This window comes from Halichondria panicea, chromosome 2, assembly GCF_963675165.1.
Source record: "Halichondria panicea chromosome 2, odHalPani1.1, whole genome shotgun sequence".
NCBI lineage: Eukaryota > Metazoa > Porifera > Demospongiae > Suberitida > Halichondriidae > Halichondria > Halichondria panicea.
The window spans coordinates 5,259,333-5,277,968 of NC_087378.1; the positions used below are offsets into that span (position 1 = coordinate 5,259,333).

The window sequence follows — 18,636 nt, forward strand, 5'->3', positions numbered from 1 at the left end:
TGAACTTTAACCTTTGAGTCAGCACAGATACATTGTACATGTTGTAACCTGTCCTGCTAACGTACGTACGTACGTACCTTCAGCTTCAAACATAGTAGAAGTTATCACTTTCTGCGTGATTGCATTTAATGGCTGCAGGCTCAAGGAGCCATTTATACAACCAGAAGACACAGACGTTGTACGTTTGCAAGCATGGCGTTTGGCTGCTAGCTCTCCTATCTCTGTTCCAGTGCTGTGGTGCTAGTTCTGTTGTATCAACTCGTCTGACTGGCTACAGACCTGTAGAAAAGTACAGAGGCATTGACGATGATGGCGTGTTCAATATTTTAGGTGAGTTTACTTTTAAACTGTTGCATATTGAAGTACTAAAATTTGTGGATTTGTGTTGTATACAGGTCAGCAGAATTTATTTGCTATAGACATCTTTATAATTAGTGCACGTGCAAGCTATAAGCTAACCCTTAATAAGTACACGCAGGTAAAATCTTTCCAATTTTGTCACGTCACGTCACGCCTTTCCATGCCTATTCATGCTTTTTTCACTCTCCAGCTGGCAGCAATGTCACCTTTCTTTTGTTTGGAGAAGGTATCAACAACAACACTTACATCAAGTTCACTGAGAGCCCAAGCTCCTGTAATGATCGTGAAGTAGACAGAGTGGGCGGCAACCGTGTTCTACCGTATCCCCCGAATGATAATCGAACTGATTCTCCCAACACTCAATATAGCTTGTTCTTCAACTTGTTTTCATCAGAACAAAGAACATACTACTTTTGTTTAGACTTCGATGGTAATAACAACTATAAGCATCAAGGCTCCGATACATGGCTTACAGTAGTTGTTCAGATTGACGCCTTGCCTCTCTGGGCCAAAATTGTCTTCATTATTACTCTGATGATTCTCTCTGGCCTTTTCTCTGGTCTTAACCTTGGACTTATGGCTTTAGACCCAACCACACTTAAGATTATCAAACAGAGTGGCACTAAACGACAACGAGTGTATGCCAACATCATTTTTCGTGTTCGAAGGCATGGAAACTACCTACTGTGTACTCTGTTGCTTGGAAATGTTGTAGTGAATAGCTCACTTACAATTTTGCTAGATGAAGTACTCCCAGGTGGCATATACGCTGTGCTTGCTTCTTCACTTGCTATTGTTGTTTTCGGTGAAATAATTCCTCAGGCAATTTGTTCTCGGCACGGACTTGTGATAGGAGCCTGGACTATCCCACTCACCCTGATATTCATGGTCCTAACTCTTCCTTTATCTCTTCCTTTTAGTTTTGTCCTGAACTTAATTCTGGGAAAGGAGGTAGGGGCAGTGTACAATCGGGATCAACTGTTGAAACTGCTGGATGTTACTCAAGAACATCATGATATGGTGGAGGACGAGGTCAAAATTATCACTGGTGTGTTGGCTTATAAGGGGAAGGTGGCTGAGAAGGTCATGACCAAGTTTGAGGATGTGTACTTTGTCAGTGTGGATAGTATGCTTGACTTTAAGCTGATGCGAGAGATTTACGATTCTGGCTTTAGCCGAATTCCCATTTATGAAGGAGATAAAAACAATATTGTTGGACTATTATACGTTCGTGATTTGGCGTTTGTTGATCCTGATGATCAAACTGCAGTCCAAGCCCACATGGAGTTCTACAAACATGAGCTCCAGTTTGTTTGGCATGACACTAAGCTGGGAGAGCTATTAAAAGTTTTTGTGTCTGGCAAGTGCCATATGGCCGTCGTGCAGAAGGTCAACAATGAGACTGAAGGAGACCCTTTCTATGAGAATGTTGGTGAGTTTCGTATTATAGGCATCGAACGACATTCGTAATTAGTGTATGTGTTGTGTACATGCCAATTAACGATTGTTCTCATCAAATCTGCAAGCCATGTTGTTGTCTTGTGCCATCTGATTGTGATTTAATTCCGTAGTGTTGTGTGTGTAAGTGTAAGATGCAAAATAGACTGGTTTTGAAATGTATGTACACTACCGTATGGTCTAATTGCTCATGCCGTTTTCAATCAGGAGTGGTGACTCTGGAGGATATACTAGAGGAAATACTTCAGCTGGAGATTGTGGATGAGACAGACAGATTCAGTGAGCTTGTACTATGCGCGCATGCACACACACACACCACACACATGGTGTGGGCATGCAACGCATACCATAAAAATGGAATATTTTCGTATCATCTAAGTTTTCCGTTTTTTACGTATCAGAGCATTAATCCAAAAATTAAATTGTTAATGCATGATAGGTTCTTCGTCAACCATTCTGAGCTGTTGTACGAATATTTAGAATAGGAAATAATTGGTGGTTCATACGAAATTTGCACCAACAAAAATTACCTCCTATACGTTCCTAGGTAGCTGCGTATAATTGACATTATTCTATACGTTGCTGATTTTGTACGTAGCTGTGTATAACTATTGCTTCTGTCCTTATACTACATAGTACGTACGCAGCACCCACTAATAAACATTGTGCCCTCTTTTACTCAGCTGATAATCAGAACAAGAAACTTAATTCAAGGAAGAACTTCAATGTGGCTGAGTTTGACAATCCCTCGGGAGAAGACACCCTCTCTTCGCAACAGAGACTGGCAGTCTTCCAGTTCCTTTCCACAGGTACATGTATAGCATTCTGCATAGTCACATATAGGTATACGTAGTTGGTGTTTTCCTGCAAATTTGAAATTGTTAAGACCATGTGCATGAAAATGTCATCGGTTTCTGTACTTTTGCATGAGAGCCCTACATAATTTTGTTTGACGATCCTTATTATGCCTCGGTTGCGCATGCGCAGCGAGGTATGCAGTAGTGTGTGTGTGGATAGTGTTACAGCTACTCAATGATAAATAAAGGGAAAGCTTCCAGTCACGTTTTCTTGGATTGCACAATTTGTGGAATTGTAAAATTAATAATGCTTCGTTCTCGAGTTATGGCTAGTTTTGCTCACTTTGAAGGCTGTTGGAGACTTTTCAGACTCTTGCATAACAAATGGCTATACTACCTGGTAGGTAGCTCTGCACTAGCTATTGGTAGCTGCAAGAGTGAGAAAAGAACTGCAAAACCACACTGTTTCTCATTTGGTTTGCAGCACCATTAATAATTATGGACTTTGAACTTTTGGTTTCCTTTTTAGCAATAATCATAGTCGATCATTTCTCACTCTTTTTCAACCAACATTCCCTGCTCTGATTCCCTACATGTACTGTAATGAACTGTACATGTGTGTGTATTTAATAATAGTCTGTAGCACTGTAGCTTCGTTGCTTATAAAGTTTTGGCGCCTCCACTGAGGGAGGCATCAGCACCCACGGTGCTTTCATTATTAAATATAATTATGAGCATTGGCCCTATTTAGCCATAATGTCCCTCAATGCAACCCCTTAAATGTGAGACCAAATCCTTTGAGAGGAGAAGCTATCATTTTTCACACCCTAATCCTGTATTATTGTTTTTTCAGTTGTTGAACCTTTCCAGAAGAAGTACATTTCACACAATGTTCTGAAGCGTCTTCTTATGAAGAGTGTGGTTCGAAAAATATCACTAGAGGAGTCAAACAGAACTAACCTGCAGCTTTACACCACCGGAAATGAAGCTAGCTTTTTCACCTTGGTTCTTGAAGGGTGTATGGAAGTACATATTGGCAAAGATGAGCTCACATTTGATAGCAAGTCCTTCACATACTTTGGAGCACAAGCTCTTCTTAACTCTACACTGGACACACCCACTGAGTACATTCCAGACTACACTGTGCGTCCAAGTGTCGACAGTATCGTGATCATCATTACTAAGCGACAATACCTTGCTGCTGTAGAAGCATCCCGATTCGTAGAGGAGAAAACTGGCATCTCCATTGAGGCGAATGGGGGAGCCATTGAGAATCCGAAACGAGATGTATTTGCTAAAGAGTGGGAGCTAGCTGAGGACCAAGATCTGGGAGATTCACAATTATCGACCGGGCTTAGCTCTATAACTAAGTTCCTAAAAAAAAAGCATAAGCACTCCCAGCAACCCTCTGATAAGCGGCATTTACTGACTCAATCAAGCGAAGATAGTTCTGAATCCCAGCATTCACAATCTTTGCACAAAGCTGTTACTGTAAAGCGTTCAGTAGATGTTTTGGAAGACAGATATAAATGGTTGTCCCCACCTGAACAAAATGGAGAGAGCTTGCTGGAAACGCGGAGTGATGGCGATGTGTCAACTGAATTAAGTGTGCTGCCAACTGAAGTGCAGGACTATGAGAGTGAACCCAATGCAAGTTACTTCAGAACTAGTGTGGGCAGAGAGGAATGGGCTCACAACACCTCCACGGAGGTTTGAGTCTGACTTGTTTTGATTGTGTTCTTTATAATATCTACTCGTGTTTGTATTCTACTTGTGTTTGTATTCATATTATAATTATAATTATTTATTATGTATACACTGCAGACATTGTATTTCTCCTGGCATAGCATATAAATTATACTTATCCGCATTCCTAAGTTTTCAAAGTACAATGTAAGAGCAATGGTCATAGAGCCAATCAAGTCCACAGGGAAAATTGAAGAGTGCATGCATGCATGGGTATAGACTAAAAAAATCTCTTCTTGTTTTTCTCTTGGTGCTTGACAAAAGCAAATCCTCCAACAACAGCTGTTATGACTCCCAACACTAAGACAATGATGAGCACAATGGAGATAATCTGATAAGCTTTAGGACTCAGCCAGCCTTGAACGTCCTTCACATGATCTGTGTACAGATGTATGTGTGCGTTTATAGAGGGGACGTGGATTATGTAGCAGAATGTTACTATAATGACAATAAACACACCTCTAGGTGATTCAGCATTCTTAGCCTTAGGCTTGATAGTCGACCAGTCCGGGGCCTGCACACAAATTGTTATTGTGGATCAACGCACGTACGGTGCATGCATGGATGGCTGGGCCATCTGATATACTAGAAAAGTATGAGTAGGACCCTATAATTACCTCAAAGTCTGGTTCATCTGAGTTGTCATCTACATCATATACCCTCACAGAGATGATGTCATGGTTATCTGCATATTGTATAATCATTAATACCCATTGTCATGTGTGCATGCGCATGCAAATTCTGTTATTGTGAGAAACTAGTTGTGAGTGCAGGCAACACACAGCTAGGAGAATAGACCATCCACAGACATTATTTAGCTCTACAACGACCACTATCCTCCTCAACACACACACACACCTGCCAGATCACCAGTGGCTGCTGTCGCCCCAAAATAGTAGCCCGTTGGTAGATCAACGTCGTTCACAACAAAGCAGGTTTTCCAGTCATCATTCCCATCAATGTTTGTCATTACCTATAGTGAAGAAACAAAAATTATTATCTGAAGGAGACAATTAACGCCAATACCACTGTATACAGTAAACTGTAACAGTGCAGCTTGGTCGGAATAGCGAGGTGGTGGCATTTCAGGAAATAAGCCGCGGCTAAAAAACGACCCTGCCTCGAATCTAATGACTGATTTTGTGGTTCTGTCTCAAGGATAATGAATCATGCTCTCTATTTAACCAATCTGCCAAACCACACCCAAAACGTCATCCGGCCGTAATAATTAAAAACCTAGCCAGTATACGGAATAGCAAGGGTTGAGTTGTAAACATCTAGTTAGCAATCCCTGCTAAACCAAATGGTCGGTATATCGAGGTGGCCGTACTCCAGAGAGCCGGAATAGCGAGAGTCTACTATAGCGGGTAATTTTCGTGGGGTAAAAATTCGTTAAACTTGAACAGCAGTGATTTTTGTGAGTCAAACAATAATATTTATTTTGCTTTTATTATTGCGTGCACTGCATTGCATGCGTTCCAGTAAACACACCTAGATTTCGTGGGTAAAATTTTTGTCGAGGTCAGCTTGCCCACAAATAATTATAATGAATGTTTTACTTCACGAAAATTACCTGCTATACGGTAGCTAAATTAATACACAAATTATTAGCTTTTATCCAAGCTACAATATACTGTCAGAGGAGGTACGACGGTACAATAAGCTAACGTGATTGCCATTCTCTGCAGTAGAGGCCAAAAAACAAGAGTAAAAATTTTTTCTAGAGTCTACAAGTAAAAAATTATCAATGCTCATGCTCAGATATTGCAAATGCATAATATATAGACACAGAAGAATTGACTTAGGTCAAGTACGTGGTGATTGATTGAAATTGGTACTTCACATCTTAGAAAAAAGAACGCAAATGTACTCACTCTACAAAAGTATACTCATTATAATAATATTCATTATCCTTATGATTGGTCACGTGACTGTGTGCAATACCTCTTTTTGTACACTGATTCATTGCATGCATTTGTACATGGTAGCTCACCATCACTTGTCTGTTGATGTATGAAATAGCAACAAAAGTATCCTGCTGGGAATTCCGAAATTTCACCTGAAGAAAAGCACAAACTCGTGATCATAGCTAAGGCATAGCTAAGGCACACAAACTGCGGCCTTTTTTTTGATAGGCAGCATCAACATACAAAAAAGCAAAAAAATTTAGCCCATCATAGTAAAAAAAAGGAGCAAGCGGGGGGGGGTCAAAACCGTAGCAGACGGACCTGAACAGTCAGTGTTGCCAAGCAACAAACACAGTACACATAGCTTACAGAGCATCCTGCCATTTGACTGTGAGTGCCATCTCGGTCATGGTCATAATGAACAGAGCCGTTGTTCACCATTGCTGAAATATACGGATGGTCATGCTGTGTGGGAATTGGTAGCAACATGTGTAGTAATTAAGACTGCCGTGTTTGTCACAGAGCGCACTCTATACCATTATATAATCTGTTATATTAAATGCATGCAACACAACGTACAGCTTGTCATAGACAATCAAGCACACTCACCACATGCTCTCCATTATGGTTGCTATAGGTGTCTAGAAACACCCCAAGGCCAGTAAAGTAATCACGGTTACCAAGCACAGGCCCCTTCTCCCCTCTTTCCTTAGTGTACCATATCGCAGAGCCATCCCCAAACAAAGTCTTGCCTTGACCGTGGACTGCAAAGTGAATCAGAATCTCCCAGTTGTGCATCACCACTGGCTGAAAGAGAAAAAAATGGATAGATACTAGGACTTCATTATTATAGCGTACAAAGACATGGGAATGGGATAACTCAATACTTTGCAGTACAACTCTCTACCCCATGAACAAAAGCACTTCACAAAAGATGACAAGAACAGTGCTACAATTAATGTCTGAATGGTTTTTTTGTTTTATTACAGTGACATCAATATTGGACAATAGCATTAAAAGTAAGGTTGTAGGATTATAGGAGCCATTTTCATATCACCCCAGACCTTTAATGATCCACGAATATATGGTGGTCCAGGCAGATTCTGATTCAGAAGCTACACATCCCAAAAAATCACCGGGGCTTGCTTTTGATTTATACAACGTACGACTAGTGTAATCATTACCACGGTGTTCCAAAGCATTCCGTTTTTGCTCTGTCTGTCAGGGGTAAGCCTCACGTAGTTGGTGCTCACCACAGTGCTGCCTCCAAACTCCCAGTTAGGAACGTCCATACCTGTGCCTGAAATAGACCCCTACATTCAAGAATACCAATTTTTAGAGTATAATGGTCGCACCATGATATGGCTGTGTCAAAGAGTATTCTCTTCTGTAGTATCCATCTTGCTCTATGCTGTCAATCATTTGTCCTGCGTCTTGCGCACAAAATACTAAGCTCAGTAAGGAGCATACTACTAGGAGGAAGGCTGATGAAGAATAAATAGTACACATGATATTATATAGACTGAGATCTGAGAGTGTTGAGTCAGCTAAGAATTAGGGCAAAGGTCACAAAAACATTATGTGTGGGTGGTGTGTTGAGTCAGCCATAGATTGAAGAGGGCAAAGGTCACAAGTACAAAAACATCAAACCTTTCCTAGATCCTATGGCTTATATATGGATGCATCTGTAAGAAAAGAGATAAGTTCTCTTTTAGAGGAGCTCACCCATTCTGGATCTACTACATTAGATCCTAATCTCATTAAGAGGCTCAAATCAATATGCAGGTATGTGCTATGATCAAGCCTGTCTCAAAATGGCACTTTACTTTATTTATCAGGTCTTCCGATATGTACGTGAGGGCAGTCTATGAGATCACAATGGGCCACTTGTCGAAGGATCATGCCGAGGTTCGTCTCTCTTCATTCCAAGTCATCAAAGAGCTCTTCTCACGTTCTCACATATTTCGAGAACTCGTCATCTCCGAATTTCAAAAGTTTTCCGTCCTTGTAGCGGGCACTGATGCACACTCCCCTCTCCCCCCACCCGAACAGGCAGCTGCCCAGCTGAAAAAGAAGAGCCTGTTGGCTATTAGGGAATGGAATGACAAGTATGGAACTGGGTACCCGAAACTGAAACTGGGATACAACTACCTCAAGACCAATAAAAAGGTATTCCTCATAGCAAAAAGTGTATAAAAGTATCTCAATTTCCTGGGAGCTTTATGTACCTACTTGTTTTGAATAAACACCTGACTTGTTTGCTGGTCTGCGATCCACTAGCTGATGATCCCTCTCCCAAGATGTTCAAATTGCTGTATTCTTTCTTTCTCTGCCCTTTTAGGTAAACTTTGATGAGCTGGTTGCCCAGACCGAGGTTGCTAGGAGGAGGCAGGAGGAGAGGGCCGGGAGACAGAGAGCTGTGCTCCAGCAGAAGATACAGGAAGTCAAGCAAGAGATGAAAGGTGCGTTAAGGGCCCTGTGTGTGTGTGATAGTAACTGTGTGGCAGTGAGTAGGCATTTACTCAAAGGATTAGTCAGTTGCTGTGTATAGAAGGCCGATAGTGGGAGTACACATGTCATCTTTTAGGTTGTGCCCATATAATGCAGCACTGGTCTTCATCAACTGTACTGCACATGCATAAATTTACATGAAACTTCTACCTTTGCAGACCTGACGAGAGACATTGAGGAATGCATTACTGAAATTACTTCTTGCTTCAATTTACTTATGCCGAGGTTCGATTTGCCTGACATTTACTCTACCCCAAACATTCCAGAAGGTGGCAGGTACTCAAGTGACGAACCCTCACAAGCTATGACAGTAATGAGGGTGCCTCAACTCACCAGTGAGATCAGCGTTGAGCAGAAGAAGTCAGAAAAATGTGTCACTAGGAATCTAAGCTCTTCCTCGTTTTGTTCGCTCAGTGAGCACAGCGACTATGAGGAGGACACTCTGGATTCATTGTTGGATATCAAAGGTTTGCCTGATCAACAGCTGACTGAGGAGTCTAAGGAAAAAAGTGCCTCTTCCGTTGAGAACACTCAGCATATAGATAGTGAGCCCGACGATAGCGATAGTGAATTTATAAGGAGACACTATGGGATATCAACTGGAGAGACGTCTGGGGGCATGAAGAATTGCAAGAGTGGGGGTAAGGGGAAAGCACAACTCGAGACCACCCCAAATGAGCTGTTTGCTGAAGTGCCAGATAGTTGCACTAATGAACAGTTTGAATCTGGATCTGGATCTGATTCAGACTCAGACTCTGAATTGGAATGGGAAGATGTGGATCCAGCGTTTGATTTTGACCTTCAAGCTCATGGCATTGCCACATATGGATTTTCTATTCCGATACAGCTGGATGCAATACCAGTTCTGAGAGAAGATAAAAACAATTCCAGCATACTGACTGCTTTAAGAGAGAGCAGGCATCTCTTGGCTGACAAATACCTGCTGACTATAAACAAATGGATGGAGGTACATGTAATAGTTGTACCATGGCTAGCTATTTATGTAGGATGTATTGGATATGTGCCCAAGGGCATGCAGGTTTATGTAATATAATAATATACCGTGGCTGTAGCTAGTAGAGGTGCATTGATTTACCCTAGGGTACATAAGATTTTGTGACCTTCATGTACACCTTGGAAGAGTACATGGCATTGTACCTATAATATGCTCGGAGGGCAACAACTTTGGGTACTATAATTACCGAAATTTTCGAGGCACTTATATTTTGTGGAATGGCCTCTAAAAGCATTTTGTTGCACAATGTTCGCGGAAAGACTGCTTACCGGAAGCCATGCCTTTAAATCTTTGCACGTTATATAGCAGATAATTCTAATTAAAGAATAATTTTTGTGAACTTAATTTTCGTGTAGGATTGCTAACCCACGAAATCCGCGAAAATTTCGCGCTATACGGTATACGCTGATGCATAATCATGTACATTTCAATTGATTACCGTATAGCGGGTAATTTTCGTGGGGTAAAATATTCGTTATTTTCGTGGGCAGGCTGACCTCCACGAAATTTTATCGTAGGCGTGGCTTATCTAAACGTAGGAATGCCGTGCAGTCACGAGACTAAACGAAAATTTTACTCACGAAAACTACCGTTTCTCGAGTTGAACGAATTTTTTACCCCACGAAACTTACCCGCTATACGGTAGTCATGCAGTTAATCAATTTCTAACTAGCTATATAGATACCACCAAGAAGAGAAGAGTGTCAATCACACTACTACACAAAAACTGTGGACAAAGTAACGTGACATCCTGTCAATTGCACGTGAGCAACTCTTAATTTATGACGTTTACAACAAGCTTGTGCATCTATTACGCAAACGCACCAAATTTGCAATTGAAGAGGATCAACTCGACTATTTTTTGTGAAAAGATTGTTTCCTGGAGTGAGCAGCTCTGAACGATTAGCTAGAATCAGATGTCATTGTTCAATCACCACACCCCTAAAAACTTCACGGTTAACATTTACTAGGAGATTACTACAATGCTTCGTCACATTCGAGTCATGTATTACTTTGTGCACAGTTTTTGTGTAGAACTATCGGTAGTTGACATTCTTCTCTTCTTATAATAATGAAAGCACCGCAGGTGCTGATGCCTCGATGGAGATGCCAAAGCTACACATAACCCTGCATGCAAACTCAAAGATTGGGTAATGATCGACCTGATTGTTGTTAAGAACAATCGATGCCAAAAGTTCAAGTCTAAAACTACCGTATAGCTGGTAATTTTCGTGGGGCAAAATATTCGTGGTTTTCGTGGTTGGAGGTCTGACCACGAATATTTTACCCACGAATGAAGCGACCTTGCCTACCTTTACCTACAATCCAAGCAGCAACCACGAAAATATTATCCACGAAATGTCTCAATATTGCTGAACCACGAATATTTTGTCCCCTGAAAATTACCCGCTATACGGTAATGGCTGCCATCAGCAGAGCCTTGCAGCTCTCTTCTCACTCTTACAGCTACCAATAGCTAGCGTTCTAATGCAGAGCTAACTTCTAAGTAGAGTAGCAACATTCTGAAAACAAGTTTGGCTACGTGCTCTTCTGAAAAGGCTGCAATGGCATTCCAAGTAAGCAAAACTAGGCATAACTCGAGAACGAAGCATTATTTTGCAAATCCACGAATTAAATCCAAGAAAACATGACTAGAAGCCTATAGAAACTCTTACTTGCACTTCATTGATCCTTGAGCAGCTGTAGCAGTCTACACACACACACACACACACACACACACACAAACACACTACCGTATACCTCGCTTGTGCATGCGCACCGAGGCATAATTATTATACTCTTTATACCGCGCACTTCTCATAATTGTATTCATGGTTTCTGAACAGTGCATGCACGCACATATAACTTCTCAACTGTGCTGAAATTCATATTTTTCAATTCAGTGGTTGTCAAAAGCAGGTGGTGAGGATACTTCTCTGAGAGAGGCCATTGACTTGAAACACAAAGTGCAAGTGACGCTTGACAAGTTTGAGAGGATTTCAATCATCTTTAAAGAGTCGCCTCTCAAGAGGAAGGAAGAAGAGGCTGCTGATTTGAGAGATGACGAGGCACAGATCACCAATCCTGAGTGGGAAATACAGCCTCCATCCAGTATCTCAACGTTCGATTTGGAATTGGACCCAACCACACCTCAGGCTCAAATTGCTAAACTCAGAACAAATCTCAGGTGTGGTTGTATTTTTGATAGCCTTCTATATAATTAGCACAGAAACAAACCAGTGTACATGTTTGCACTGCAACCAGCGACTGACAATTAATCCTATGATGTTCAATCTCTGCAGTGCACAGGCCAAAGATCAGTTGAATCCAGCCCACACAACTGTGCTATCGAATAAGAACAGCATGCTCTCCAAAGCTCCTGTTGTGCCGTTCGGCATGGACCTCTACCACTGGGAGACCCCCACCCACCAGCTACAGCCCCTCACAAAGGCACCGTGAGTCTTGACGTAGTTTGGAATTTAGAATTAGGGTTTGTGCCAATGTTTACTGCAATACAGTAGACTCTCGTTAATCCGGCCACCCTTGGAACAGTGCAGCTAATTGGCCGGAATAGTGAGGTGGCTGCATTTCAGAAAACAGCTGCAGCTAAAAAAACGACCTTACCTCGAATCTAATGACTATTTTTACTGTTCTGCCTTGAGGATAATAATTTTATCTGCTGAACCACACCCAAACGTAATATCCGGCCATAATAAATTTACAACCTAGCATGCAGCAGTATTTCAGGGCGAGTTTTGTGCAGTAAACTGTGCCAAACCAAATGGTCAGTATATATTGAGGCGGCTGTACTTCAGAGAGCCGGAATAGTAAGAGTGTACTGTACTACTGTAATTACTACGTATTTACAATGTAGATCTAGTTAAGTACGTGCCTGTTTCACTTGTTTTCAGATTGGGGTCCCTCCATCGTTTTTGGGCCCAAGAGAGGGATGTGGACATTTCCTCGGTGAGTGGCAACACTCCAACCCACCATCTTACTTATTTTTTGAGCCCAAGCATTGTTAACAGACTCAGTTTCTCATAGGCTTCGTTTTTGGCCGACATTTGTTTGTATGTAAGTAACTGTTGCTACTAGGTGAGAAGCATAGTTACGTTCCTCATGCATTTGCACCATAAATAAGTATTTATAGTGTAATCTTGCACTCATGTAGGATGAGCAAGCCAGAATGAGGTGTCGAACCATCACCTACCCAGGGACCTTCGAGCCAGTTGAGAAAACCTGCCGAGCTCGCCTGTCCAATGGCAAGCTCTGTTCAAGAATGGACAGATTTAAGGTCTGCTATCTTGTCTACGTGTATGTTAGGAACTCAGCGTTGTGTTGCGTTACCGTATATAGTACTACGTAGCTTTTGCTGTATCAAACAGGCATTTATACTACTGTATAATTATACGTAGATATTGGTGTGTATCGAGGTGCTTTCTGAATACACAGTGTCCTTTTCATGGAACTATCATCCCTAGAGATGAGCAAGGGGACCCGGTTTCAAAGTCGCAACGCCAGTCTATCGTGCCCCTAGATCCAGAGCTCCAAGAGGCAATCAGGGACGCTCAAGGAACTGAGTTGCTCCAGGGAAGAAAAGAGAAAAAGAAAGGTGGGAAGAGCTAGGAGTACGTACGTAGCACTCAGCTTTCTACAATAGTGCATTAACCATGAATTAATTATTAACCTGTCGGCTAGTGCATGCAAGTGGCTGCTCTTTTCTCTTATACCCTCTCTTGATAACCTACATGTACATACATTGATGGTCACACCTTGTAGGGGGTAAGCGGAAGGTGAAGAAGCACCCAGGGCTCACAGACCTCAAAGTGCAGAAGGACACTCCACGGACCAGACTAGAGAAGAAGATACTCAGTAAGAGAGCACTGAAAAGAGTTGCTGAATCTGTGGACACTGCAAATGCTAAAAAGTACAAGGACAAGTTTGGATATAACTTTAACTATGCACTTGGCAAGTGACCTTTAACCAATAATTAATTCAAATCCATGTTTTATCTTTTTATATAATTATACATAATATCGCATTTTTATTATACTATTATTATAGGTGAATCTTTTTAATCCTTCTCATGATCACAATGACATTTTTAATTCTTTCCAATGCATGATTCTATGACTGTAACATAACTATACGATGATCATAATTATTCTTACAGTCAGTTTCTTATTATAACATCACGCTTTCACAAAAACCGAACAAGATAGAATCATGATCATAAAAAGATCGTATTAATAATTATTGATAAAGATGGTGAATTTGGTGTATTTGAAGAAAAGTTAGAAAAGTCTATACTTTACTCTTAGATTTCTTGGATCTTCCAAATCGTCTCAACAAAGACTTGTGTTCTGGTTCATCTTTAGTTTTGTTTGATGACCGACCAAATCTGAACAAATTCCCGATAGAAGATGTTCTAGACACTTGTTGGGGGACATGGACAAAGGACTCGTCCATTGAGTTGGCTGAGTGTGTGGATGTATATATGATGGGGGGGGGGGGGGGAGTACAATATCCTAAATCTAAATACTAAGCCGAATCTTTGATATTGATTTTCATTGCTACCATGCACAATGTCAATTTTAATAGCATGATGGCAGAGCACCAAAATTAAACGACTTTACCCCACTACTGTACACTGCTGACTGCATGTGACATACTTCTCGTCATCTTGTTGCTGCCAGTTCTCCGTCTCCCCATCTCTTCCGCACTCCTTTCTGTGAGGTTCTCATAGAAGCTTTTAAGGTCCTTCACCCCAGGCTTGGACCCACCCTCCCTTTTGTTGGCAGAGGCATGGACAGAAGACTGTTGAGCAGACGCTAAGCTTTTGTCTTCCATGTAACTGAACCTGCGAAATGGGGTGCATCAGACAATTAGGCTGATCCTATACATAATTATATTATACGTATGTAGGTCTAAAACAAGGTCAGCAAGAACTACACACAATCATTAATCATAATCAGGGCTGCATACAGGATTTTGGGTCAGGGGGGCAAATTGGGCAAATGAAAAATGGAGGGGGGGGATGGCGGCGAAGGCATGCACCAAAGGTGCATGGCAAACTAGAGTGGTCTGGGGCATGCTCCCCCCAAAAAATTTGGCTATTTGGGGGCTTAGATAAATTCTGTCACAATTTCAGCTCATAGGAGAGCTATCAATTTATCATCAGTAGTGTTAGGTGCGCAGAATAGCTGTTTAAAACTAAACTGACTACCTACATGTACCTCAGCTTCCTATTGTATCAAACTCAAATCCCAGGGGGGGGGGGGCGAAATACCCCCCTCAATGCAGCCCTGAATTAATGCAATCTAGCGCTGTAATAATTTAATTAAGCTGTATCCCGTATTCAACTCACCTGGTCATGCTGCTGTGTTTAGGTGAGGGCACTGGGAAGAGGGTGGCTCTAGGAGGGAGGGAGTTGGAGCTGGAAAGGGAGTAGTGAATTGAACCGACATGATTATGGTCCTGACTGCGCCCATTCTGAAGGTCTACAAGAAAGGAAAACAAAGCACGCAGTACAATTTTACACATGTCAAGCTGTTACTATTTGCAGTACGAAGTAACAACAGTTCCTTCCAAGGGTATATAAAGTGTAGTTAGAGGCATTAATAGCTGTAAATCATTGTCAAATAATGGCTCCGGTATACCTCTGAGTTGATTAACTCTTCTCTGAGCTATTACTTTTGGACTGTTCTTCGGAATTTTGACCTGCAAGTGTAGAGATTCAAAATAATTATACATCAATGAAGGCGAAAATAACTTGCTGGATCATGAAAAGCTCTGTTTATTTGTAATGCAACAGATGACATCTTCTCTAGAGCTTGCTTGAGTATTTCCTGGCCAGGATGGTCCGTCCAATCAAATTTCTTACTAAGGTCCTCCAGCAGCAGTGGATATTTCAAGATTCTCTGTACTGGCTTTATCAGGTAGGAAGTTAGTGGAAGAGGGTGACTGAGCTTTTTTTGGCACTCCTGTGAGTATGGGTATAAATACACGGGTACACGTACACAGCAAAAACACTTGAGATGCATCATCGTATTTTAATTAGTGTCATATTAACATAAATGTATGTCATTTCTTGTGTAGTGTATGAGGGTCGATGTATTTGTAAGCCAACAGATCGACAGACAGTATCTTATCAGACTGCATGCATATGTTGTTATAATTTAAAAGTTTGTTTTCAAACCAATAATAATGACAACCAATCCCCAAAGTTGTGCGATTGTGTGCAAAAATAAACATTCAAGCTCACGGTAATGAACTCTTTGATATCACACACGGCACCCAGGGTTTGCTCAAGACGCTTGTTGCCCTTACTGTAGCCGGTACAGTACAGAGTGTACTGGGTGATGAAATCACAATCGACAAACACACGAGCAAAATTCTCTGGACTTGTAGAAGCTGACTGCATAGACTCGAGTAGACTTCTGTGTGTGATTCAACAGTGTGTGATGTGTGAAATGTGTACCGTATTAAAATTACAACACTATTGGATAAAATCATCTAGAGGATAGTAATAAGCAGTTGCACAGTTTATCCAGCTGGTGTGTTCAGTCTGCACAATGCACAATGTCAAAATATGCAGTATGGACAGTGTTGCAAAAACATACGTGTGAATTTGGTGTATTTTGACTATGTTTCCAAAGACAGTAGTGATAAAGTTAGGGCTCTCCCCAGTCTGCAACACATAGCTGTATAGAGGAGTCAAATAGCCCTGCATGTGTGTGTGTGTGTGTGTGTGTGTGTGGGTGTGTGTGTGTGTGTGTGTATTGTAAGTACTACTCATAATGAGCAGTACACTATAATTTGACAAGCTACATTTGTGGGCATATGTCATGAATACACCATTGCATGTTATCACTCTATGCTCACCTTGATAACATCAGTCAGTGACTGTACATAAGCACGCTCAGTGACTATCACCTCTTTGACGACGTGAGTGCATTTCACAGGCCAAGAATCAGACAACTTCTCTAGTATATCGACATCAGAGAAACTATATAGACAAAACAAAAAACATAAAGGCTTGTAAAGCTATATACACAGCAGATGAGACTTGTAGAGTATAACTGTTTTTCGATAGAGAAAAAGAACACGCCAAATGAATTAATGCTTGCTTGGACACAGTTAAATATTTCACACAATCTTCTTACTATGACTGGCTCACAAATACGTGAGCCACTGAAGCAGGCACAATAAAAACAAAGATTACCCAGTGCAAATACCCTAAGCCAAAATAAAGTGTATATAAAATTATAGACCTATAAGTTATTATAATAGCTGAAAGTACAATCAGAGATAAGCATTCACTTGACAATATAATTATAACTGTTATCAGTACAATAACAGTATAGAGTACATACACATGAAAGGGATTTTACCTGAACATAAATTCCATCGATCGCATGGTCCCTGGGCTTATAGAACAGGGAAAATGGCTGTCGCTATCTTCCAAGAGGGACAGTCGTGATGTTCTATTAGAGTAGATGCTAGAAGTATCTGTGGGCATTGTTGGTTCAATTCGTATCAGTCTCATACTACTTCGTGTTCCATTGTGAGCTTGAAACTTAGTTGAGGGTTTCTGAGTTACATTAACCTTCGTTGATTTTGGGGACACAAATGGACAACTGTTAACGATTGTTGATGTACTCTTTAGAGGTGATTTTGGCGGGGGAGTTGGTTGTTTGCTGTCTCTAGCAGGTTCTGTTTTATTATCAGTTGGAGATTCTGGATCATGTTTTGGTACTCTTGTAACGGGTGATTTTAGCGGAGGAGTGGGTGGTCTTCTACCCATGTTGTGCTTTGACAGACTGCTTAGCGGGGATTTAAGTGGAGAGGTTGCTTTGACTGTACCCAGTTCCTTTGAGTTTGGTCTTGATTTTTGCAGAGAAAACTGCTTGCATACAGGTTCATCAAATTCTCGCTCATTTTCAGCTGATTCAGGTGTTGAAAACATTTTGACAGGAGATTTCGGTGGCAAAATTGGGTCCTTTGTAGGTATACCAGCTTTCAGCACACACTTTCGAGGGGAGACTGGGGGTCCATTATTCTGTAACAGAGACTGTTCTTCTTGTTCTTTGGTGACAGTGCCAACATGGATGATGGATGTGAAGCCATTTGGTGTGGTAGAATTTTGCATAGTTGCTATGGCATCAGTTTCAGAGATGGCAGAAATCATCGGTGCACACACACATTCAGCTCCAAAACTTGATTGCATTCCATTATGATCACGGTCCATTGTGGAGCAGTCAGTTTCGAGTGGGCTCAATGGTCTTGTCTCAGAGTTGAGGGCTGTTGGTAGCATCATTGGTAAGTTTGACAGAGCTGATATTTTAGCTGGTTTATTATGAACTCTGAAAGGACTTAACGAAACCAAAGTTTTAGGCTGAGGACTTTCTTGAATTTGAGATGGGAAGAAAAGGCCATGTTGAGTCCCACAATGGCTGGGTGAATTTGGTGGGAATAGGGGCTTCTTTTCAACAAAAAGTGATGCCATGGCTGACCAGTAAATTAGCTTTTGAGCTTCACTAAACAACAGAACTTTAAGACAGAATCAGTAACAGACTAAACTACAGCTAAAGGAGATATCAACTACTTCTACAATGCTATTAGTGCAGTTTAATACAGCACATTGCATATATACATCCCCCTAGCTACAGGATATGCAACTCATGACAGTGAAATAACATCAACCATTTCCTTGTATAGATTTGTATTGTTTATTTAAGCTTGCACATCAACCATGAAAAAATGTGTCTATGAGCAATCATCCACAACCATCCATCAAAAACCGCATAACTTCGATACACAGGGGATAAAATGGCGCTAC

General features: G+C 41.2%; 5 protein-coding genes across 6 annotated transcripts in view; 3 read left to right on the forward strand and 2 right to left on the reverse strand.

Moving 5' to 3' along the window:
* The window catches only part of LOC135331216 (kelch-like protein 20), a 45,022-nt gene that overhangs the window by 10,493 nt on the left and 15,893 nt on the right, over window positions 1–18,636 (forward strand). The gene's annotated exons all lie outside the window — the stretch shown is intronic.
* On the forward strand, window positions 5–4,434 carry LOC135331213 (metal transporter CNNM4-like). The gene is made up of 5 exons (XM_064526291.1): window positions 5–330; window positions 551–1,792; window positions 2,026–2,097; window positions 2,502–2,627; window positions 3,469–4,434. Exons 1-5 carry the CDS (start codon window positions 129–131, stop codon window positions 4,329–4,331), a joined length of 2,505 nt encoding a protein of 834 aa, XP_064382361.1. The 5' UTR covers window positions 5–128; the 3' UTR covers window positions 4,332–4,434.
* LOC135331224 (vesicular integral-membrane protein VIP36-like) lies at window positions 4,505–7,829 on the reverse strand. The gene is made up of 9 exons (XM_064526307.1): window positions 7,624–7,829; window positions 7,453–7,568; window positions 6,878–7,075; window positions 6,638–6,733; window positions 6,355–6,420; window positions 5,220–5,334; window positions 4,979–5,046; window positions 4,821–4,875; window positions 4,505–4,739 (listed from the first exon to the last, which is right to left on the reverse strand). Exons 1-9 carry the CDS (start codon window positions 7,775–7,777, stop codon window positions 4,582–4,584), a joined length of 1,026 nt encoding a protein of 341 aa, XP_064382377.1. The 5' UTR covers window positions 7,778–7,829; the 3' UTR covers window positions 4,505–4,581.
* On the forward strand, window positions 7,876–13,915 carry LOC135331214 (UV-stimulated scaffold protein A-like). Of its 2 annotated transcripts, XM_064526292.1 has the most exons (10): window positions 7,876–8,053; window positions 8,107–8,437; window positions 8,610–8,730; window positions 8,938–9,746; window positions 11,699–11,982; window positions 12,098–12,250; window positions 12,707–12,761; window positions 12,967–13,089; window positions 13,248–13,407; window positions 13,575–13,915. In XM_064526292.1, the coding sequence occupies exons 1-10, from the start codon at window positions 7,944–7,946 to the stop codon at window positions 13,769–13,771; spliced, it is 2,343 nt and encodes a 780-aa protein (XP_064382362.1). In that variant the 5' UTR covers window positions 7,876–7,943; the 3' UTR covers window positions 13,772–13,915. The 2 variants fall into 2 exon arrangements, with proteins under 2 accessions (XP_064382362.1, XP_064382363.1); XM_064526293.1 differs by lacking the exon at window positions 13,575–13,915 and having other exon boundaries at window positions 13,277–13,411.
* LOC135331215 (myosin-M heavy chain-like) lies at window positions 13,877–18,461 on the reverse strand. Its single transcript, XM_064526295.1, has 9 exons — window positions 17,189–18,461; window positions 16,680–16,803; window positions 16,418–16,521; window positions 16,060–16,234; window positions 15,572–15,778; window positions 15,455–15,515; window positions 15,163–15,295; window positions 14,468–14,655; window positions 13,877–14,272 (listed from the first exon to the last, which is right to left on the reverse strand). The coding sequence occupies exons 1-9, from the start codon at window positions 18,301–18,303 to the stop codon at window positions 14,100–14,102; spliced, it is 2,280 nt and encodes a 759-aa protein (XP_064382365.1). The 5' UTR covers window positions 18,304–18,461; the 3' UTR covers window positions 13,877–14,099.